Source organism: Cyanistes caeruleus, chromosome 5 (assembly GCF_971803275.1).
Source record: "Cyanistes caeruleus chromosome 5, bCyaCae1.hap1.1, whole genome shotgun sequence".
In the NCBI taxonomy this organism is placed as follows: domain Eukaryota; kingdom Metazoa; phylum Chordata; class Aves; order Passeriformes; family Paridae; genus Cyanistes; species Cyanistes caeruleus.
In genome coordinates this window covers 1,108,125-1,132,450 of record NC_141705.1, presented here as the reverse complement: position 1 = coordinate 1,132,450, position 24,326 = coordinate 1,108,125, and the positions used below count along the sequence as shown (strand labels likewise).

General features: G+C 53.4%; 1 protein-coding gene across 3 annotated transcripts in view; it reads right to left on the bottom strand.

The window, feature by feature from the left end:
• SFXN5 (sideroflexin 5) overlaps positions 1–24,326 on the bottom strand; it is a 110,140-nt gene that overhangs the window by 15,034 nt on the left and 70,780 nt on the right. The window contains exons 10-13 of one of the 3 annotated variants that reach the window (XM_086888704.1): positions 19,245–19,335; positions 15,137–15,252; positions 13,328–13,413; positions 3,550–3,667 (exon numbers count right to left, since the gene is read on the bottom strand). In XM_086888704.1, coding sequence (XP_086744830.1) covers positions 3,550–3,667; positions 13,328–13,413; positions 15,137–15,252; positions 19,245–19,335 — 411 coding nt within the window. Of the gene's footprint in view, positions 1–3,549; positions 3,668–11,969; positions 12,138–13,327; positions 13,414–14,235; positions 14,406–15,136; positions 15,253–19,244; positions 19,336–24,326 lie in introns of those variants that run through there. The other 2 variants (XM_086888707.1, XM_086888706.1) reach the window with 2 other exon arrangements.

Below are 24,326 nucleotides of genomic sequence, written 5' to 3'. Positions count from 1 at the left end.
CATGGGAGGCAGTTGGAGGTTGTGGGCTAAATGCATTAACTACATGTTTCTCCTAAACTTAACAGCAGTGAATTACTCAATGCATATTGATGGGTTTAGGTACCACAGTTAACGCTATCCTGGGATGACAAGAACGTTTTTCAGCAGCTCCAGCGTGAGTATTCCCAAGGATCCATGGTTTCGTGGCTGATACGAGGGGTTTATTTTTATAACGTTCTCTTTAAAGCCATAATATCTAGAAACAAGCTGTGATTCTGGAGCACCGCTGCAGAAATCCAAGTGGCATTTCATCCCTACAAAAGGCTCTGCTAGGCTGGATATCGACCCAGAAAAGGCTCAGGGTGCGTTAACCTTCCCAGCACGTGGAGTTTGCTCACCCCCAGAATTCCCTTTCCCTGACACTGGTGCCTCTGCTTGCAGCCAGAGCTCAGCTCTGATTTCACTGCAGTTGTTGTCACACAGGAATAACTCCAGAGCAGCTGCTGGGACAAGGTGGCTGCAATTATCCAGCAGATTTACTCAACCTCTTGCAAGGCTTCAGCTCTGCTGGAAAACCAGCTGTGAGTTTGAGTCCTGTAAGGAGAGAGGATCCAAGCGGCCACGTGAGCTCCTGGCCCGAAACAACCGCGACACTTCAGCCTCTGTTTGCTCCCTGCTTTGCAAAAGGTCCTGTGTGATTCAGGGCAGGGTTTGGATCCCTCACAACTCCTGCAGGGGTTGCTGCTCACACCACAGCCACGTGCCTGGGGCAGAGCACGTCTCTTACACCTCGTTGCTGATTTGCTCCCTGTAGTACTTGGTACAACAGCGTGGTCCCGTGACCGAGGCCATGGGAAAAGCAAAGACATTCCCACCTGCTCACAGATCCGTGTTCAAACACCTCTGAATTCCTTATCTGGCAAGACAGAATCATGGAATCATTCAGGCTGGAAAAGGCTCCAAGATCATCGAGCCCAAGCACTGGAGTTGATGTCTGGTGATGAGCACCCAAAAATTCCCAGGTTTTGAGAAACACTCCCTGCAAGGAGACTGGGATTTCCCATCCGGAAATGGATCCAGAGATTGTTCCAGGTAAATCACTCGCTTTGCTCCTTGAGCATCCCCACAAAAACCTCCAAAGAGATTTCAGAAAACGGGGGGAATGTCCTTTGTAAACACTCACAGGTTTATAGAAAATGCAAACATAATGGGGAAATAGGCTGGGAGAGCTGGGAATGTTCCCCTGGAGAAGGGCAAAATGCAGGGAGTGCTGAGAGTCCCTGCAGGGGCTCCAGGAGAGCTGGAGAGGGACTGGGGCCAAGGGCTGCAGGGCCAGGAGCCAGGGAATGGCTTCCAGTGGGAAAGGGGAGATTGGGCTGGGATCTTGGCAAGGAATTCCTGCCTGGGCTGCAATTCCCAGATTTCCCATGGCTGCCCCTGGATCCCTGGCAGTGCCCAAGGCCAGGCTGGATCCTCCTGGGATGGTGGGAGGCTGGGGTGGGATGGGATGGGATTTAGGGTCCCTCCTGCTCCAAACCATTCCGGGATTCTGTGACTGATCAGCCCCTGTGGAGCCGCTGACCCCGCGGCAGGAGCAGATGTGGGATCCAGCTGTGCAGGGCTCTCCCCCGGGGAGCAGGGCTGGGTCCCAGCAGGCAGAGCTCAGGCAGGCTCAGGGAGGGCTCCCTCTCCCTGGCAGGGTGTGTGGGCAGCGCACGTCATCCCGTCTGATCCCTGATCAGCGCTGATTCACGGCTCCACCGCCGGGAACATCTCAGCTGCCTTCAGAAGGTCACTCCCAACAACGCCGGCGCTTCCAGGACTGCCTGGTGCCTGCAATCCCAGTATCCCTGGAGCCATGAAAATTCAGCCCCGAGTTTTCCCTGTGGGTTAGAATTCATTCAGCTGCTGAAGCCAGCGAGATTTTCCCTGCTGGAATATCAGATTCTGCACAGGAGAAATGATCTGTCACCCCGAAAGCCACAGTTCCAGCGGGAAGGTGTCCCTGGGCCACCATGAAACGAGAGGGTTTTCAAGGTCCTTCCAACCCAAACCATTTTAGAATTACAGAATTTTGGAGGAACAGTGGCAATGTCACCTTTGGGATAAATGGGGTTGGTGGTACCTCCTGAGGTCTTGCTTCCCTGATTATCCTGAAAGATTTTTCCTGGAAATGGGGAGGAAATTGGAAATTTCCTGTGAAATTGCAGTGGGGAAGGTTTAAACTGGAAATTAGGAAGGAGTTCTTCCTGGAAAGGGTGGTCAGGCATTGGAAGGTGCTGCCCAGGGCAGGGCTGGAGCGCCCATCCCCACAGGGATTTAAAGCCCTGTGCAGGTGGCACTTGGGGACACGGGCAGCGGTGGCCCTGGCACTGCTGGGGAACAGTTGGAGATCTCAGAGGGCTTTTCCAGCCTCAAAAACTCTCAGATTCTCTGGAGAAGGAGCAGAAGGGATGCTGTGTGCCCGAGCCTCCTTCCCACGGGCAGGTTGGACGTGCTCCAGGCTCTACCTTGAGCAGGTGCAAGAGCTGGCAGTGCTCCTCAGCCTTGCTGAGCCTCGCCTGGCGGCAGAGCTGGGCTCAGAGCACGGAGCTGGTGGCCGGGGAGCCGGGGCTGAGCTCCTGCCAGCAGCGCTGCCAGGCTCTGGGCACACACAGAGCCCAGGAGAGGCAGGGAAATCACATTGCTCCTGCAACTGGGGCTTGTGCAGCTCCTGACTGCAATGCTGTGTCTGCTCCTGATGGAAGGGCTCCAAAAACGATGTTGACTAATTAGAAAAAGTTTAAGGAAGAGCCATATGAATCATTAAAGCTTCAGCAAACACGTCTTTTAGCAAGAGGCTCCAAGACTGAGATGAATTCAGGTTCTTAGAGAGAAGGGACAGTTTTCTCAGCCTGGAGACAGCAAGAAGGACGACAACACAGAATTCCCGACGTGTTTGTCAGTCAGCACACAAGTGTACAGCAAGATTCCCTGGCTGGAAGTCATGGATGAACCCGTCCAGACTGAAAAACTATCAATTAACCTGCAGACAGCAAACAAACTCCTGATCAGCTCTTCCAGCTGACACGGGAAGAGCCCTGAGAGAGTCCTGGTGTGACAGAGGCTTTCTCCCTCGGGAATAGAGACCTTCTCTGGAAATGTACAGATTTACAGCCAGGAAAAGCTCCAACCACCAAAATGAATGACTTAGAAATAAATTCACCTGAGCAATCTGTTAAATTGTTCTGAGAGACTGTGTTGGTCATTCCCTGCTCCTTGCCTGGTTTTCCTCTGTTCACCCCCAGGCTGGGTCTCCCCAGGAGATGAAAAATAAAAAACCCTCAGAGAAGCTGTGGGGAAGAACATCCCCCTCAAAGTGGTGGCCCAGGCTCCTGGCCTCAGGGACAGAGCTTGGATTCCATATTTTAACTCCGAGGAAACCCCGGTGTGAGGGAGAGGGGCCTTTGCCTGCCTGGAGAGGCTGCAGAGCTGAGGAGAGGAGCACTGGCTCCATCAGGACACAGGAACAGGACAGGAGGGCAGAGAGGCCGTGGTTGGTACCCCCGAGAGCCCCCGGCACGCACTGACCTCGGACATCTGCGGGAAGAGGCTGATGGCCAGGGGCAGGGCCAGGCCAAAGGCAGCGAGGCACACGAGGCTTTGGACCGGGAGAATCATCCGGGGACGGGACCTCAGGAGCGAAGTTCTGCAAGGGAAAGGCTTGGTTAGATCATTCCAGGTCCAGGGGAGCGCAGGACACCCCTGGGTGGACACCCCTGCTCACCTGGCCCCCCTCTCCTCACCGCTGCCCTTCCCAGAATCATGGAATGGGCTTGGAAAGAACCTCACAGGTGATCCAATTCCTCCTCCTGCCATGAGCAGGGACAGCTCCCACCGTGCCAGGGCTCTCCAGGCCTGCCCAGCTTGGCCCTGGGCACTGCCAGGGGGGCACAGCTCCCCCTCAGCAGGTCACCACCCCCAGCCCCAGTTCCACCCCTCAGCGGGGTGAGGGGACCAGGTGACCCCAGCACAGGTGACCCCAGCACAGGTGACCCCTGTGGTGACCAGGTGGAGCTGGTGCCCCATGAGCAGAAGGAAATCAGGTCCTGGAGAGGCACTGGGAGGTTTGGGAGCTTTGGAGAAGACACTGGAAAAGGCACCAGCAGCTTCATTGATGGAGCAATGGAGCTACAACATTGGCAACCCCTTAATTTGTTAAAATCCAACATCTGCAGTGGGTGACGAGGATCTTTTAACATTTGGTGTTCCCAGGGGATGTTTATGAGTTCCAGACTTGCCAACAGCAAACACCTGAAGGTTCCTGCAAGGTCAGGTTCTGGGAATGGCCCAAAAGTGACCTTTCTGATGGAATTAACACCAGAAAACTGGGACAACATTCAGCTGGTGGAAGCTGGAATATTCAATATATTCCAGGGTAGGGGGCCTCAGGCAGTTCATCAGTGTTAAAGTGGAAAATATCATTTGTGAAGGGTTTATTCCAGTGCCATTTACAAAAAGAATCCCTATCATTCCACTGGAAAATTGGGAATATGAACCAACAACTGCACGGGGAGTTTGGCTGGAATGTTCAGGGTGTGTGAGCGATGTGGAGAGGGAGTGGATGTGCTGCTGGGTTATTTGGGACACAGGGAGCAGCTGGAGCTGGGCCAGGGCAGGCTCAGGTTGGAGTTCAGGGAAAGGTTCTTCCCCAGAGGGTGCTGGCACTGCCCAGGGAATGGGCACATTCCCAACTCCAACCAGGAGCGCTGCCAGGTGTGCCCAGGGTGGGATTGCTGGGGGGTCTGGGCAGGGCCAGGGCTTGGATGGACGATCCCTGAGGATCCAGCTCAGGATATTCCATGATTCCATGATCTCCTTCCCTCTGGGGCAGTCCCAGGAGCTCTCCTTGGCCAGGGAAGGTCCGAGAGACGACACCAACCCCTGGACATCCGTGCCTGTGGTGACACCACCAGGATTAAACCTCTCCCAGCCCCACGTGCACCATTCCCAGGCACCAGCCCAGGCTGTCCCTGCCCTGCCTTGGCACGGGGCTGCAGCCAGGGTGGAGCCCAGGTCACCTCAGCCCCTTGCCCCACGTCTGGTACCGGCTCCAAATGCACCTGGGTGATCTGATGGGAAGGAATTCACCCCCTGCTCCTGTCTGAACACACTCAGCCTTTACCCTCTGCTCCTCTCTGGGCACACTCAGACTTCCTTCACCCCCTGCTCCTGTCTGAGCACACTCAGCCTTCGTCCCCTGCTCCTCTCAGGGCACACCCAGCCTGTCAGGGCACACTCAGCCTCCCCACCCTTGCTGAGAGCTGCCTCCATCTCCGTCAGCTTGGGGAGACGTGGGGAGAGCAAACACCAGGATTTATCTCCTCCAGCATCTCAGCTCCTCGCTAATAAGCTCTCGAGACAGAGTTGATCCTATCAATTTGTGCTGTGAAAGTCAAGCTTCTGTTCTGCAGTGCTGAGCTGCTCTGTGCTGCACGGAGCACGCTGCACCTCGGGTCCTCCCACAGAAACCTGCCAGGCTTCGTCCCAGCGGGACAGCAGGTCACCTGGCCAAGGGGGACAGCAGGTCACCTGGCCAAGGGGGACAGCAGGTCACCTGTCCCAGCAGGACAGCAGGTCACCTGTCCCAGCGGGACAGCAGGTCACCTGTCCCAGCGGGACAGCAGGTCACCTGTCCCAGTGGGACAGCAGGTCACCTGTCCCAGCAGGACAGCAGGTCACCTGGCCAAGGAGGACAGCAGGTCACCTGGCCCAGCAGGACAGCAGGTCACCTGGCCCAGCAGGACAGCAGGTCACCTGTCCCAGCAGGACAGCAGGTCACCTGGCCAAGGAGGACAGCAGGTCACCTGGCCAAGGAGGAGAGGTGACCTGTCTAAGGAGAAGAGATGACCTGTTCAAGGAGGACATCAGCTGACTTGTCCCAGCAGGACATCAGGTCACCTGGCCAAGGAGGACAGCAGGACTTGTCCCAGCAGGAAAGGTGTCCTGTCCCAGCAGGAGAGCAGGTGACCTGTCCCAGCAGGAGAGGTGACCTGTCTAAGGAGGAGAGATAACCTGTTCAAGGAAGAGAAGTCACCTGTCCCAGCAGAAGTCACCTGTCCCAGCAGGACACCTGTCCCAGCAGGACAGGTGACCTGTCCAAGGAGGAGAGGTGTGACCTGTCCCAGCAGGAGAGGTGACCTGTCCCAGCAGGAGAGGTGACCTGTCCCAGCAGGAGAAGTCACCTGTCCCAGCAGGAGAGGTGACCTGTCCAAGGAGGAGAAGTCACCTGTCCCAGCAGATGTCACCTGTCCCAGCAGGTGACCTGTCCCAGCAGGACAGCAGTGACTGCTCCACACCCTTGAAGCCCTCCCTGTTGCAGGGCTGCCGTGGCTGAGCCGTGCCCATCCCTGGGATGCTCTGGGCAGCTCCTGGAGCTGTTTCTGCTGCTGGAGCTGCTGTGATCCGTGAGAGGCTGGGACAATCCCAGGAGCAGGCTCCTCGCAGCCTCCCCGGGGCTCAAGGCCTCGCTGTGACACCACCCCTGACATCTCCATTTGGAACTGCACCCTCTGTAATTATTGCCCTGTCGGGGACCTTATAATCACCCCAGAAAAACCTCGACCAATTTAAAACGATCCCGGGCCCAGCCCCCAGGTGTGACTTCCAGGGGTGCTTCCAACTCAGGCCAGTTCAAATTACAAGGGCCGACCTCCTAATTAGGTGGGGTTTATGGCTCGATTTAAAAAGGAGAGCAGACTAATTAACACATGTAGTGCAATGTCTTAATTGGGATTCAGATTGGAGAATTTGTGTGGTTCAGAATAAATGACTCATAATTAGCCAAGAGGTCCAGTTTTCTCCCGTCCCTGGGATCCCTGCTCCCGACACCGAGCTCGGGAGGATGGGGAGTTAAATATTGCATTTTGTGAGCTGCCAGCTGCAATGCAAATCCCTTTTCACCCATTAACCCCCCACGGGAAGGCAGTGATGAGGAGCTTCCAAAGGCTTCCACTGCAGAGGATCAGCACAGACTGGAAATAAATAAAATGAATATCCACGTGGTGAGGAGGGATTCGGGTTACACCGCTGCCCTGAGTGCTCTGCCCAAGGGTGGGGTCAGGGAACGGGGAGCTCTGCACCTCCAGAACCCCCTGACAGCCCAGCCCTGGCATCTTCTGGAGCCTAAAACATGCCAGGGTGAGGGAACTCACCCAGGCCAACCTCCCTGCTCAAACGGGAGCACAGAACTCAGGATTGTGTCCAGATGGATTTTGAGTCTCCCAAAAGACACTCAAAAAAGAGATGCTAAAAATCGAATTACCCATCATCTCCAGGGATGTTCAAAAAGCAGGATGTGCTAAAAGAGCAGAGGAAGGAGCCTGATTCATTCACAAGAGCAAACCCCACCCCAGCTGCAGGGGGATTGGTGCTGTTCCACAGGAGAGCAGGAGTTTTGGAGACCTCACCCCATCCACGGGACAGGAGCAGCTTTGGGATTAACCCTGGCTCAGATTATTCAGCAAGGGGTTGGAAAGTTTGCACCGAGATGTCTCACACTGGAAAGCTGCAGGAGGACAAGGGAATCATGGAATGGTTTGGGTTGGGAGGGACCTTAAAGCCCATCAGGGACAGCTCCCACTGTCCCAGGAGCTCCAGCCCCAGTGTCCAGCCTGGCCTTGGGCAATGCCAGGGATCCAGGGGCAGCCCCAGCTGCTCTGGGCACCTCCCAGCCAGGAATTCCTTCCCCAGACCTGATCCAAACCTGATCCAAACCTCCCCTCCCTCAGCTGGAGACCATCTCCCCTTGTCCTTTCACTCCCTGCTCTTGGGAAAAGTTCCTCTCCAGCCTTTCCTAGGCCCCCTTTAACATGTTTATTTTATTGTCTCTAAGTTTACAACACAACATTTTGGCTCTGTGTCATCGTCAGAACTGACCCACGACTCTCCCCTGACCTGTGGATGGCAAAGAACAGAAAACTTTGCAACACCTCCCTCCTCCTCCTCCTCCTCCTCCTTCTCTTTTCCTTCGAGCTTTGTTCCTTTTCCCCCTCCAACCCCCCAGTGCCTCTTCCTCCTGCAATTTCCCTTTACAACTTTTGCTGGGAGGACTCTGGAAGAGGCAGGGAAGGCTCTGGGAATGTTGAGGGACGCAGCGGAGGCAGGCGAGCCCGCGGCTCCCGTCTCGCCGTGCCGCAGCGCGGTGTCCGTAGGTACAAACACACAGACAGTGCATCTGCTGCACAGAGACAGGGTGTTGGAGCTCTTGTAAATACACCTTCATTCAACTTTCATCACAGTGTTCATTAGTGGTTGAAATTTTGCATAATTTGGCAGCTGCCTCTGGCGTTTTTCAGGAGGTGCTGTAATTTATTCCATATGGAAGTCAGGCGCTGCACTCCGAAGGAGTTATCGGGTGCGCTGAACCAGGGCTGTATTTGTCTGGGAGGAGGTGTCAGATGCTAAACTAAACATGACAGGAGTGAACCCAAGTCTCCCAGCTGACAGATTCTCTGGGGTTTGCTATAAACAGGTTCAGAGGCAGCGCAGACACCGCGAGACGCCGGCGCTGCCGTGGGGCACCGGGGCTGGAGCTTGGGGGATCCTCAGGGACCCCAGACTCCTCACAACCCCCCTCTGATGTGCCAGGCAAGTTTGGGATCCCCAGATCCTCCTTCTGCTGGACCCTCCCAGAGCCTGTCAGGTCTCTGCTCTGCTCCCGAGCTTTCCTCGCTCGTTTTGGGTCGTTTTGGGAAATCTGAGCTCCACCAGCGAGCAGCAGCTCTGCTGTCCCGGCCAGCCAGGCCTCACCCCGCAGCTCCAGCCCAGTGCCCCTCCAGAGGATGCCAGCCGAGGGAGGTTTGGGGTTTTTGTGCTTGATTGACACCATTAGAGGAGCAGTTTCCGTGTTTTCTCTGGGAAGGGCCCCGGCAGCTGAAGGTGTCGCTGCCGGCAGCTGCTGAGTCCAAACAAACTTCACCGAGGGCTGAGCCGGACGGGGCCGTGGGGGGAAAGCACCTGTGGGGAGAGGGATGTGGGAACGCCCCGCTCACACTGACACGGGAATATCTCCAGGAAAAGTCCACGGGAACGAGGGCCAGGAGGGCCTCCTGGTTCTGCAGTGACAAACACGGCTCGGGAGGAGGAAAATGCCCTTCCAGCACCACCGAGCGCTGGCCAGCCCCCAGGAAAACCCATTTTTCCCAGTGCCACCGATTTAGCTCAGCCAGAGCAGCTCTGCAGTGCTGATCCAGCATGGGAGCAGCCTGGTTTTGTGGGATTTACAGGAAAACAGCCCTGAGAACCGCTGCATGAGGAGGATTTGGAGATGAAGAGGAGCAGAAATGCTCCTCTTCCACAGACACAACTGTTCTGCTCCCATCTCTCCCTCACTGCCAGCAGTTCCAGCTTTGGCTCTTGCACAGACACTGCCCAGCCAGCTCCAAGGCCTCCTCCAGCACATCCTGACATTCCTGAGCTCTCAGAACCTTCTCAGCCCTGCTCCGTGCTTCAGACTCCGTGCAAGGTCTTCTCTGAGGGGCTGGGAGGAGTCTGAGGACAAGGATGAAAGAGGAGCTCCGGTTCTCCGCTCCCCACTCAGAGAAGCCCCAAAGCGTCCCCAGCAGTCGCTGGTGATGGACGGAGCTTCTCCGGCCCTTGGAGCCAGGAAAGTGCAGCTGAGGCTGCCCCTGGAGCCGGCCTGGCCCGCACAAACCAGCCCTGCGAGGAGCAGCAGCTGCGCCAAGGCCGAAGCCTTGGACGGGATCAAACAGCTCCGCGTCCCCGATTTCATCGGAACCACCCAACAAAGGAAGCGCCTGGATAACGGGAATAGAGGGAAATGGGGAGGAAGAGCCCCAGTTCCTGCACCAGAGAATTCCCAGCGCCGGCTCCACGCCGCGGAAGAGTCGCCCTCATCCCGCAGACACCGCCAAGCCGATATTTTTCCCGCATGGAAGTTGCCAGCGCAGATATTATTTATAAAACCTCAATGAGAATACATCTGCACAAAATAACTGACACCGTGTTCCCTGCGTGGCATATGCAGGCTGAAAATAAACATTGATTCTATATGTTCACCGCTCCAACAGAGCGTCCAAGCAGCAGGAAATGCATGAAACATGGGGAAGAATGGGAGCGCGGCAGTGGGAGGGAACATGGAATTACTTGGAGAGCAGAGAAGGCGGCCCTGGGAGTTAAAATACACAGCAGGCAAAGAGACGAGAGGAGCCAAGAGAGCTGAAAAAAATGGCACAAGAGACGAGAGAGGCAGCTGGGGGAGTTAAAACATGCAGATGGAGAGATGGCTGGGAGAGAGGAAAGACCTGGATCCGAGCGGAGAGACGGCGGCCGGGAACTGGCCACTTAAAATAAACTTTGGGAGCGGCGAGGTGCAGGCGAGGCGGGGAGAATTCCTGGGATCTGAAACCCTGCTGGGAGCAGGGGCTGGGCCCTGGAGGGCTGGGAGTGCCATCACCCACCTGCAGCCGGCATCACGCCGGGCACGGGAATCCTCCCCTGCTTCCACATCCCAAACTCAGACTCCTCGGAGGGATCGCTCCCTTCCTTCCCCACATCCCAAATGCAAATCCACTGGGGGAATCTTCCCCTTCTTCCCACAATCCCAAATTCAAATCCATTGGAGGAATCACTCCCTTCCTTCCCCAGAATTCCAAATGTAAATCCATTGGAGGAATCACTCCCTTCCTTCCCCAGAATTCCAAATGTAAATCCATTGGAGGAATCACTCCCTTCCTTCCCCAGAATCCCAAATGTAAATCCATTGGAGGAATCACTCCCTTCCTTCCCCAGAATTCCAAATGTAAATCCACTGGAAGAATCTTCTCCTCCTTCCCCTAATCCCAAATGTAAATCCATTAGAAGAATCGTTCCCTTCCTTCCCCACATCCCAAATTCAAATCCATTGGGGGAATCGTCCCCTCTTTCCCACAATCCCATCCATACTCAAATCCCCTGGAGGAATCGTTCCCCTGCTTCCCACATCCCAAACTCAAACTCCTTGGAGGAATTGTTCCCCACAATCCCAAATGTAAATCCATTGTAAGAACTGTTCCCTTCCTTCCCCACAATTCCAAATGTAAATCCATTGGTGGAATTGTTCCCTTCCTTCCCCAGAATCCCACTGGAAGCATCTTCCCCTCCCTCCCACAGTCCCAATGTAAATGACTCTGAGGAATTGCTGCCCTCTTTCCCCACATTCCCAAATCCAGGTTGTGACTCCTGATCCCAGCTCTCCCTCTCAGACACATTCACCCTCCCGTTTACAGCTCCTGTAGGGATTTCTATAAAGAATAATTTATAAATAAAATAAAATGTATAAATAAAATAGTATATATGTTGATAATGTATTAATAATATAAAATAATATTTTAATATTTATATTTTATAAAATATAAAATATAAATATTAAAATATCATAAATTATATTATTATATTACATATTATATAATAAATTATAAATAAATAAAAAAATGAAAACCCTCCTCAAACTCAAATCCTAAAATTTATAGAGTTGCACTTTCCCCTAAATGCTCCAAAGGGTTTTTTTCTCCCCAAAATGAGCTTTCAGCTCTGACTGAGCCCTTTGGGAAGCACTTTCCAGCTCTGGGAGTTGGCCTCAGACCCCTGAGGTGCAGCCAGGGCAGTCCCAGGGATGCTCCAGGGATTCCACACCTCACTCCCATCCCTGCTGCTCCTCACTCCCAGCCCTCCAGGAATCCGAGGATATCTGATGGAAAATGAAGCAGGCACAAAGCTCTGGGGAGAATTCAGGCAGGCAAAAGCAGAGCCCGGATATTTTTATACCCAAGGAGTTTTCATGGCAGTGAGGAGGAAAATTTTCTCTCACAAACGTGAATTAAAGCTTCCAATAAGTTAAAATGATTTTTTTTTTATTTTTTTTTCAGGGCAATCTGCTGTAAGTTCACAGATAAAATCAGTTTTAGTAAGGCCTGCACTGAGCACAGGTGCATTCAGCAAAACTCGTCAAGGATTTATGATGCCCCCGAGGACAAAGAAATGATTTATTGGTTTTGTTTTGCTGCAAAGGACGGAGCAAATTTCACCAGCAGTTTTATTTTCTCCCCAGGTGCCAATCCAATTTTCCTGTCAGGTTTATTTCAGCTTGGGGCTGGCCCAGGATGGGCCCTCAGTGTGTCCTGCCAGAGACAAAGATTTATTAATTTAGAGACGAGTTCTCTACAAATTTCTCCAAATTTTTTGCGCATAAAAGATTTTATCTGTGGATACCCAGCAAAAGGTCCTTTGAAGCAATAAAACCATTTGTCCTGGGTGTTGATTTAATTTGGGACGGTTAAATGGGAACCAGTTAAACCAGTGGGAGCACACAAATCCACCTGAGTGTAAAGCCTCAGTTCCTACTCACACCTCGGAGGAAATCACTCCAGAATAAATTCCTCCAGAGCCAGGAACTCCAGGGTAAGGCACAGCCACTCCCAGGCACCTTCCCAGCAGATCCTGCAGGAAATCCTGGCCTGGGACCACGGCGGGGACAAAGGGACCCGGGGCAGGGAAGAGGCTGCAGGGATTTTGTCCAGAAGGAAAATGAAATAAAAGTCAAATGTTTTGCACAAAATGAGGGGGGGCTGGAATCTGCTCCTCACTGGAATTAGATGGTCTTTAAGGTCTCTTCCTACCCAAACAATTCCATGATGCCATGAAAATCTCTGGCTGAACAGCAGCCAAAGCCTTTTAATCTCTGATGTTTGTTAAGTGGAGAATGAAAATCAGGGGAAGTTCTGCACTGGGTTCGGAGGGTTTTGTCTCACCCTGAGCTTCCTCTTATTCCAACTATTCCAACAATTCTTCCTCTATTCCAACTGCTGGGGGTCAGGGATGGCTTGGAATAACCACATCAGTATAAAATATCAACAAACCAGGTTTGCAAAATGATGGAAGGTGGAAATTTAATGAGCTAAAAATAGATTTTGTGGATGAAATTTGGGGGGATCTTGTGGCTCTGCACAGCTCCTGCAGGAGGGGACAGCCAGGGATGGGTTTGGGATCTTATCCCAGGGAACAGGGACAGGAGGAGAGGGAACAGTAGCAGGAGGGTTTAGGTTGGATTTGGGGGAATTCCTCCATGGAAAGGGTTGTGAAGCATTGAGAGGGGCTCCCAGGGCAGGGCTGGAGCCCCCATCCCTGGGGCATTTCCAAGCCCTGTGGACGTGGGGCAGCGGTGGCAGGGCTGGGGATGGACTCGATGACCGAGCAGGACCTTTCCAACCCAAACCATCCCAGGATCCCATGAAAGATCAATTCCTGACACCCAGCGAGGACCTTCCCGCCCCTCCCCTCGGGAACCCCCCGCTCCCCCGGGCACACTCACTTCTCCAGCACGGACATGATGATGGGAGGTAGAACCAGTATAGGCATGGGCAGGACCACTCTGGTCAGGGCCGTTTCCAGCAGAGCCTGCGGAGCAAAAACAAACACATCCAGACATCCCAGAGAGAGCCAGGACGGACCTGCCGGGCTGAGGAACGGCTCTGCTGGGCTCTTGATGGCAAAGAGAGGATCAGCAGCCGCTGCCAGCCCCGCCAGGAGCCGCTTGGTCACAACATTCCGGGTCACAAACCCAGCAGAGCGAACAGAGACACGCCAGAGCTGCCCTGGCTTCACCTGGCCTGACCAAAAAGTGTCCAGAGGCTGCACCGAGCCCTCCCTCCTGGCCACACTCACCAGAAGGAGCAGCCAAAGTGGGGTTTGGGCTCACCGAGGCCCAGAGATCTTCCAGGACCTGCAGGGGCTCCAGGAGAGCTGGAGAGGGACTGGGGCCAAGGGCTGCAGGGCCAGGAGCCAGGGAATGGCTTCCAGTGGGAAAGGGGAGATTGGGCTGGGATCTTGGCAAGGAATTCCTGCCTGGGCTGCAATTCCCAGATTTGCTGGGGCTGACCCTGGATCCCTGGGAATGCCCAAGGCCAGGCTGGACATTGGGGCTGGATCCAGCTGGGACAGTGGGAATTGTCCCTGCCCATGGCTGGGGGGAATGGGTGGGATTTATGGTCCCTTCCACCCGAAGCGCTCCATGATTTTATGCCACAGGGACATCTCCATCACAACAAACCTCACACAGGGACAGCTGTGTCCCACTGAGGAGCTGCCACGTTTTACACAACCAAAACCAGGATTAACCTGTCCAGGGAGAAGGTCTGGGATTGGATGGCAGCTGAGCAGAAGTTCCCAAAACTCCCCAATTTTCTGATTGAGCTCCACCTACATCACTCTCACAGCACCTTCACTTTTAATCTTTATTTTCTCTTTCAACCTTCACTTTTAATCTTTATTTTCCCTTTCAGCCATCAGGATGGAGAGGGTGAAGTGGGTCCTGGAGCCCATGAATGGAAGTGAGGAAAACTGGCTCCAAGAAGTGTCTCTGAGCCCTTCAGCAGATTGTTTGAATCCCCCTGTGAAACAACAATATGGAGAGCTCTCGAGATCTCCCCGTTCCTGCCGAGGACTGCGGAGCTGTGCATTAATTGCTGTCTCTGGATGCCTTGGACAGAAGGAGGGAGGGAAATGCCAAGCATTATATTATTAACTCCTGTGCCTGGGCGTGTGCTCAGCACAGCTCCACATCTCAGCCGAGAGCCCACTTGGAAACCAGAGCTCAGGGGGTGCTCGGGAGCCAGGACTGCTCCGAGACTGGGAAGGGAGCGGGCCCAGGGTGGCACTGAGAGGGTGACGGGAAAGTGAACCAGGTGAGGTTCACGAGGGCTGGCACATCTGGCTCACATCTGGCTGCCCTCACATCCGGCTGCCCTCACATCCGGCTGCCCTCACATCTGGCTGCCCTCACATCTGGCTGCCCTCACCCCAGTTTGGGGGCAGTTTTTAAGGCAGGTTTGGCAGGGAAGGGCTGAAAAGCCGCTCAGCTCAGGGTCCTCCTCATCTGGGAAAAGGTGTGAGGGATCTTCACTGGGAATTCCACAAGGAATTCCTGTGGAAGCATCAGGATCCTCCCAACGTCAATCCGTGCCCTTCCAAACCAATGGGGCCATTCCCCGAATTTCCCTGGCTGACACAAATCCGTGCTCTCCGGATCTGCTCCGTCCCCAGCTCCGAAAGCCGTGGATTGCAGAGGCCGTGGGACGTGTCCAGCCCGGGCTCAGCCGTGTCCCAGCCCCTCGGAACTCACGTGTTTGGCAGCAACTCTGGAGGAGCCCACGATGTTCCCATTGTCGTCCAGCACGTCGATCCCCTCCTCCAGCTCCGTGTGCCTCATCAGGACCACGTTGCAGATGTTGGCACTGGCTGAGGAGGAGAAAGGCAGGAGGATCAGCCCTGCTCAGCCCCCACTGGCAGCTCCTGTTTGCCCCGAGTGCTCTCCAGATTTCCTCCCCTCATTCTGCTCAGGTGGATCGCTCTGATCCCAAAAGACGACGGGGTTCTCAAGGAGAATAATAACCAGGTTTTTCCCCTGGTGCTGCAGGGGCCAGCAGGACTACAGGAAGGTCCAGTGCAAGGTGTCCTCGCCTGTGGTTGGAGCCAGATGGTCTTTGAGGCCCCTTCCAGCCCAAACCATTCCATCATTTCACAGATTTTTGGGGAAAAAGGGCTCCGTGCACCAGGACCTTCCCGACCCCTCCTCCTTGCCCAGCCCGTGGCTTCTGAGGCCTCGAGACGATCCCAAATTCTGTCTCTCAAGTCTGACCAAGAGTTGGGCTTGAGCACCACTCTCCCACGTCCAGCCCCTCCCTCAGGCTCAAGCACTTCCCAACTTCTCCCAAAGAAAATCTGCTAATTCCCACAAAACTTTTGGGCTGATCAAGTGGCATTTTCCAGCACTCCCCACACCACATTTCCCTGCAAACTTTCCACCCAGAACTGAGACAAACCCACTGTTGCTGCAAGTACCAGTGCCTTCCAAAAATGTGTTTCTGCGCTGCTTGATGGGTTAATATTCGCTAATTAATCTCAATTCATGTCATATAACAAATGTCTAATTTTTTGAGGGTGGTGGGTGGGTGAGCCCTCTCCGAAGGCAGCTCTGTGCAATCAAGGATGATTTGTGGTGACAAATGCTCCTTCCACTCGAGAGGGAGAGGAACACACACACACGCACACTCTGTCTCTCTCTGTAATATTCCAACTACCAGACCACTCTTCCCATCTATCAAAATATCTGCGTTCCCAAGCCTCCAGCTCCCCAAGCCCAGATAAAAAAACAAAACAAGGCCCTTCATTTAAAGCAAGTTGAGCCCCCTGTGGGTTTTTTTTTTGCGTCTCTAACACTCTCACGCCCCGTCCTTCTCGCCGTCCATCAGAAGGGAGCGGATAAAACGCCCCAGCGGAGCTGCGTTGGCCAGGGACGCCCTGGCACGGAGCTCCTGACAGACTCAGCATGGGCTGGCCAGCCCTGACGCTCCCGAGATGCTTTTGCGAGGTCCTGGATCCCCTGACCTGGTCCCAAAGCCGAAAGCTGCTCCCAGCCCGCTCGTCTGAGCCGAGCCGCTCACGTAAGCGCTCCCCTTCTGCTTTCCCAGAGAGCAGAAAGCGCCGCTAATTACGGCTAAACTTGGATTTCGTGGACGTCTCAGATGCACGGGGTGGGGTGAGAAATAAATAAATATCCGTGCAGACAAAGTGATCTGCAGGATTTGGGAAGAAATTGTGATAACGTGGCCTGGAAACTGCGGCTGTGAGAGAGCTCTGAGGCACACGGGAAGCTGGGTCCGGGCTCCAAACCGAGCCACCACCCCACCCTGGTGTGCTTGTAGGTGTTTTTTCTAGCCCAGGGTGCTTCCCACACTCTAAATCTGTCCTTGGGCATCACCTAAACACAATGATTTTAACCACACACACACACAAAAAAGCCCCAGGAGGAGAAATCCTCCCTCCCTCTCTCTTCTCTCCAGTGAGGATCTTTCCAAAAGCTTTCGTTTCCTTCAGATCACATTTGGGATGAGATTTTTGGGGTTTTCTAAGGACTTTTAGCCATGAACATCTCCAGTATAAAGCACACCCTCACCAGTGGCACCCTGGCCTTGGGGACAGCTGTTCACACCCAGCTCTGGGGCAGAAAAGGGTGAATTTGGTTCCTTGAATTCCCTGGGCACCGAGATCCTCCCCCTCCTCACCTCTGAGAAAGGATCCAGCCCCTCCCCGCTCAGACTCAGCCTCCAAGACCCTCCTTCCCTTTCCTGCTCTCCCCATGGAGGACCCCAGAGGATGCTCCCATCCCAAACCCTTTTCCAGAGGTGCAGCCTCTGGCTCTGCAGGGCCTTGGCACCTCCAGGATTTGGGGATCCATCCCCTGGAGCTGGGTGGGATTTTTTGGGTGATTTGGGATTTCCAGCTGCTCCTCGGAGGAGGGTGAGGGCAGGGCCTGGAGTTCAATGTGTCCTCCAGGCTGCAGGTGGGCACAAACACCGCCTGGAGAAGGCACCAAGAGCTTGCCCAGCTTCCCAAAGCTCCACGGAGCCCTCAGGAAGATCCCTGCTGGAGTTTGGGCTGTTCTCCCCCCCAGCAGCAGCTCCCTGGGCCTCCCCCTCCCGTGGAAACTTGGGATGGGACCCTCAATCCTGGATGTCCCTCCAGTTTTCCCAACCAGCTCTGGAGCTCAGTGGAGAGGGAGGCAAGGAAGGGATGGGGAAACCTCTTTAATTTCACAGAATCACGGAATTATTAAGGCTGGAAAAGACCCCTAAGATCATCAAGTCCAAGCATCAACCCTCACTGCCAGACCCACCACTAAACCCCAGCCCTGGGGATGGAATCCGTGGGGTTTTGGAGCAAAAGCTTTGCCCTGGTGTTTGGCTTTCCATGCAGAAATTGAGAATTTCTGCCTTTCTGCTGGGGGCTGGAGGTTCAAAAGTGATTGGGAGACACATCTTAATTAAGGGTTTGCCCAGGTCTACAAACCAGCAATTAGTTGAGAGGATCCCTGATGCCCTGGCTCATAAGGAAGCATGACAAATAAAACATTAGCTGGAGAATTAATTACAGGCTAAACAAATTAATGATGGGTCCTCAATCAATGGCAACACAAACACCTGGGTGTGAAAAGAGATCAGCCCTGCAGCAAGGATTTCCTGCGTGTCTTTGTCTCAAACCCCGCCTCAGAGCTGCCTCTGGGGCTTGAACTCATCCCTTGTGCTCTCCTGGTTATAAAAACCCAAGGGAAGGTGAATCCCTAGAAAACAGATCCTGGAAAAGTCCCAGGGAAACCACAGCAATGCCCAAAGATCCCCTGTGCACAAGGAAAGGGCTCAGGACACAATCCCATCACCCCTGCTCTGCAGGCAGGGAAAGCTGCTGCTTTTCTGGCAGAAAAGAGGGGAAAACACCCCTCAAGCAGCTCAGGAATTGAGGGACACAACAACCAGTTCTCTGCTCAAAAAGGAGCTGGAAGGCCAGAGAAAGTGAGAGCAGCAGACAGGAAAAGGGGCTCAGGAGAGCTCCGAGGATGTGGCACTTGCACAGCAAAGGAAAAACCCGAGAGGAAAATTAATTTAATTAATTCATTTAATTAAATTAATGGCAATAAATGGCTGAAAAAGGCACCTGGAACAGGGAGAAAACCCCATTTTTTTAGTGATTTCCTCCATGCCTGGGCAATTTTTTTCACCATCTTTGTAAATAAACAAGCTTACAGAAAAAAAATTACCCCCCAAAGCCACTGGTGATTTCTTCAGGGTTAAAATAACTCAGCATTTGCTGGGGGCTGGAACCACAGGGCCCAGCAAAGGCTGAGTCCAGGGCATCCCTTCCCTCAAACACAGGGCTGATAAAACACCAGTAAAATGTTCCAAAAAAACCCCCAAAACAGCCCAAACCAAAAAGCCAGGAGCAGCCTCAGTCCTGCACACACTTGGGGCTGCTCTGAATCAGATTCAGATTTCTGAATCTCAGAAATCTGCGCAGTCAGAGCAGAACCAATTCTTTGTGTTTTGTTGGGAAATAACCACCGTGATCTGGCACAGCTCAGCCCAGATCCTGCAAAGGAAACGCGCTCAGATCGGAGTGGTCGAGGAGCAGCCGGTGCTGATCGCTTCTGGAGCTGCTTCAGAGTGGAAAGTGCAGCTGGAAGGCCTGAGGAGCTGCCTCCACCGGCAGCTTTGCAGCATTTTCTGCCAAAATTCTGCTTTTCAGAGTCCCATCCCTGCCTGTCCCAGCTCAGGGAGCACCGCTGAGGGGACACGAGCAGGAAGGAAGGAAGGAGCTGTGCCCACCCCAGTGGCTTCTGGCCACCTGCAGGTTTGCAGCCACCACTTGGAATAAAAAGAAAAGGAATTTTTCCTTACCGACAGCAGGGAATGGCACGAACCTCTGGATCAGGAGCCGAGTGGCCGGGGTAAACTTGTTTGCTCTCTGGATCAGAACATTAAGGCCCACCTTGGAATGGAGAAAACAAAGCAGAGAAGCAGAGTTAATGACCAGGAGCGGGGCAGACAGCACAGTTTGGGGTCTCTAACCATGAAGAGGCGTTTGAGAGCTAAACCTCCCCCAGCTGCAGGGTTTGGCTGTGCTGGGCTCAACCCTTTGGTCAATACAGGGTTAAATCCAATTGTTGAGCTTAAAACAAGGGTTGAACACAACCTTTGGGCTTAAATGAAGAGGTGAACCCAACTCTTGGGTTTAAATGAAGGATTGAACCCAACTCTTGGGTTTAAACAAAGGGCTGAACCCAACTCTTGGGTTTAAATGAAGGACTGAACCCAACCATTGGATTGAACCCAACTCTTGGGTTTAAATTAAGTATTGAACCCAACCATTGGGTTTAAATTAAGTATTGAACCCAACTCTTGGGTTTAAATGAAGGATTGAACCCAACTCTTGGGTTTAAATTAAGTATTGAACCCAACCATTGGGTTTAAATTAAGGATTGAGCCCAACTCTTGGGTTTAAATGAAGGACTGAACCCAACCATTGGATTGAACCCAACCATTTGATTTAAATTAAGGATTGAACCCAACTCTTGGGCTTAAAAGAAGTTTTGAACACAACAGTTGGGTTTCTATGAAAGGCTGAACCCAACCATTGGATTGAACCCAACTGTTGGGTTTAAATTAAGGTTTGAACCCAACCACTGGGTTTAAATTAAGGATTGAACCCAACCACTGGGTTTAAATGAAAGGTTGAACCCAGCTACTGGGTTTAAATGAAGGGTTGAACTCAACTGTTGGGTTTAAATTAAGGATTGAACCTAACTCTTGGGTTTATATGAAAAGCTGAACTTAACTGTTGGGTTTAAATTAAGGTTTGAACCCAACCATTAGGTTTAAATGAAGGATTGAACCCATCACTGGGTTCAGATTAAGAATTGAACCCAACTCTTGGGTTTTCACAAAGTGTTGAACCCAGTGGTTGGACAGGACCAAACCATCAGGTTTAAATTAAGAACTGAGCCCAATGGTTGGGTTTATATGGAGAGCTGAACCCAACCTTTGGGTTTAAACCCTTCCCAGCTAAAAGATAAGCCAGAAACCACTCCAACACCATCCAGCCCTTCTGGAAATGCCCTTGCCTGGATTTTTTCCCAGTTCACCACAATTTTCCCCATCCACCACAAAATCCTTGGGACTGGCAGTTCTCACCCAGCTGGGAAAAGCCCAAATTTCAGTGGTGGTGGTGGCCCAACACAATTAATTCCTTCTCCAAGGGCCTGGACTACACAACCCCATCCAGTGCCAACATTTGGGCTGTAAAGTTCATTATAACCACAGATTTATTTTTGTTGGCTCATCCAACCCTTGAAAAACGCAGAGCTGTCCATGGTTTGTGATGGCTCCGAGTCGTGGTGGAAGTTCATGGAAACAGCCCAGAGGAGTCGCTGCCTCCTGAGCCTCGCATCGACAACGTTGAAGAATGGGAGAATCCCATCAAAATTGGCTTCATGCACAAGTGGGGTCCAAAATTAACCAGATCTATTCATGGGAATGATTTCTGTCTTTAAATTACTCTTCCTCACAAGATTTTCTCTTTTTCAACCCCCCCTTCCCCCCAAAAGAAAACCCCAAATGCACAAATGAAACCAAATAGCCCCAACCCAGGAATTTCCAGCTGGAAATGGAAGCCTTGAGCAATGTGTGGCCAAAATGTTTTCAGCCCCAAATGAAGCAAAATTTAAAACAAAAACAAACAAACAAACAAACAAAAAAACCCTAAAACAGCCCAAACCAAAAATCTCAGCAATTTGGGGGAGGGGGGTTTGAAAAGCAAAGGGAGAACAAATTTTGCAGGCTGCTATGTTATACACGCACATCCCAGCACATCCCGGCTCATCCCGGCACATCCCGGCTCATCCCGGCACATCCTGGCACATCCCAGCTCATTCTGGCTCATCCCAACACATCCCAGCACATCCCAGCACATCCCGGAACATCCCAGCACATCCTGGCCCATCCCAGCACATCCCAACACCTCCCAGCACATCCCAGCACATCCCGGCTCATCCCGGCACATCCTGGCACATCCCGGCTCATTCTGGCTCATCCCAACACATCCCAGCACATCCCAGCACATCCCGGCACATCCTGGCACATCCTGGCACATCCCAGCTCATCCCAGCACATCCCAACACATCCCAGCTCATCCCAACACATCCCGGCTCATCCCGACACCTCCCGGCACATCCCAGCACATCCCGGCCCATCCCGGCACATCCCAACAAATCCCAACACATCCTGGCCCATCCCAGCCCATCCCAGCCCATCCCGGCCCATCCCGGCACATCCCAACACCTCCCAGCTCATCCCGGCTCATCCCGGCCCATCCCGGCCCATCCCGGCCCATCCCAGCTCATCCCGGCTCATCCCAGCTCATCCCGGCCCATCCCGGCGTGCCGCAGCCGGCAAGGAAGAGGTGCAGAAGCGCAGCTGCTGGGCAGGGCCTGCATGAACACAGAGCTGCTTTTCCAGCCCCAGGGAATATTCCAGAGCCTTTCCCAAGGTTTTCACCCAGACCACAAGCGGGAATTCCTCCTCTCGCACTCAGCAAACGCAGCCCTAGAGCTGAGTCCAAGGGTGATCCTGCTCAGTCTGCACAGCAGTGAGGGCTCATCTCCAACTTCTACCCCTTCAAAAATCACCGAATCCATTTTTATTTCTCTTTTTTTTTGCATTTGGCAGGTGTTGGGATGAATCTTTTCAAAGCCTGAACACCTCCAGGAACTGTAACTCAGTCTAATGTGTGGCTTTGGGAGAAGCCAGCTTTAAGCCTGGCTTAGCTGGGCTGCCTTATTTGGGTATTTAGCCTGGCCATGGTTAATCTGTGCCCATGACAAATTTTGGATTTGAATTTGCAGACCCAGCTTGGAGGTTTGATTTGACAATGAAGTGGGAGAGCAGAAGAAAGAAAACTACTGAGTTGGGAGAGCCACCACTGTGAGGGCAGCAAAATAAAAATTTTACTTCCAGATTTAATGTGGTGAACTCAGTCCCCACTTCCAGCAACCCCCCTGCTGGGAATATGAAATTAAATGAAATTAAATGTGGCTGGAGATCAGATCCCATCCCCCAGACCCCCAGCACAAGGACTGGATTTAGGGAATTAACGAGGGTTTGTTTGCTACAGTTTGGAAATTGCTGTTGCCGATCTGTGAGCTCCTTCCCACGGCCCATGAGGAGCAGGAACTGCTCAACCTCAGGCCACCAAAGCAAAAGGGCCATCGAGGATTTGTTAATGAGTTTAATTACTTAGGGTTGGCCGAAGGATGGTGTTGAAGCAAACTGATCATTAAACACCAAGGCCGGGTTTATCACTGACCCCAGGCAGGCGCTGAGCGGGACCTGCAGCTGGTGGAAACACGGAACAGAATCAGGGGGGTTCTCCTCACCAAACCTGGCACAACCACAGAACCACTGGGGCTGGAAAAGCCCTCTGAGATCCAGTTCAACCATTCCCAGCACTGCCCCATGTCCCCAGCAGCCACAGTCAGGGCTTTGGAATCCCTCCAGGAACAGGGGCTCCCTGCCCCAGGAGCTGTGCCTGACACCTTTTGGTGAAGGAATCCTTCCTGAATCCAGCTGAACCTTCCCTGGCACAGCCTGGAGCTGCTCCCTCCCACCCTGCGGCTCCCTTTGGAGCTCAGCTGCTCTGGGGAACCTGCTCCAGTGCTCCACAGAATTCCAGAATTGGGTGGGAAGGGACCTTAAGGAACATCCATGGGCAGGGACAGCTCCACTGTCCCAGGTGCTCCGAGCCCCGGTGTCCAGCCTGGCCCGGGACACGGCCAGGGATGAGGAATCGCCCACGGTGCAAATTCCTGAGCCCAGATCAAATCCAGCTTTTTCCAACTGCTTTGCGCAGGTTTCCTCCTCCAGAGCAATCCCTTGCTGGGGCTGAGGGAGACAGGGGGAGCTGGACACACGGACACAGGGCTGGACACACGGACACAGGGCTGGACACACGGACACAGGGCTGGTCACACGGACACATGGCTGGACACATGGACACAGGGCTGGACACACAGACACAGGGCTGGACACATGGACACAGGGCTGGACACACAGACACATGGCTGGACACACAGACACATGGCTGGACACACGGACACAGGGCTGGACACATGGACACAGGGCTGGACACACAGACACATGGCTGGACACATGGACACAGGGCTGGACACACGGACACAGAGCTGGACACACGGACACAGGGCTGGACACACGGACACATGGCTGGACACAGGGTCACATGGCTGGACACACGGACACGTGGCTGGACACATGGACACATGGACACAAGTGGACACAGGGACACGAGAGTGGACATAGGGACGCGTGGCTGGACACACAGACACGAGTGGACACACAGACACGAGTGGACACATGGACACAGGAGTAGACACATGGTCACAGGGACACAGGAGTGGACACATGGACACACGGACACAGGATTGGACACACGGACATAGGATTCAACACATGGACACAGGGACACATAGCTGGACACACAGACACGAGTGGACACATGGTCACAGGGACACAGGAGTGGACACATGGACACAAGGACACAGGATTGGACACACAGACATGAGTGGACACACGGACATAGGGACACATGGCTGGACACGCAGACACGAGTGGACACACGGACACGAGTGGACACATGGACACAGGAGTGGACACATGGTCACAGGGACACAGGAGTGGACACAGGGACACACGGACACAGGATTGGACACACAGACATGAGTGGACACACAGACACAGGAGTGGACACACAGACACATGGCTGGACACACAGACACAGAAGTGGACACACGGACACGAGTGAACACACGAACACAGGGACATGAGTGGACACAGGGACACAGGAGTGGACACACAGACACGAGTGGACACACGAACACAGGGACATGAGTGGACACAGGGACACAGGAG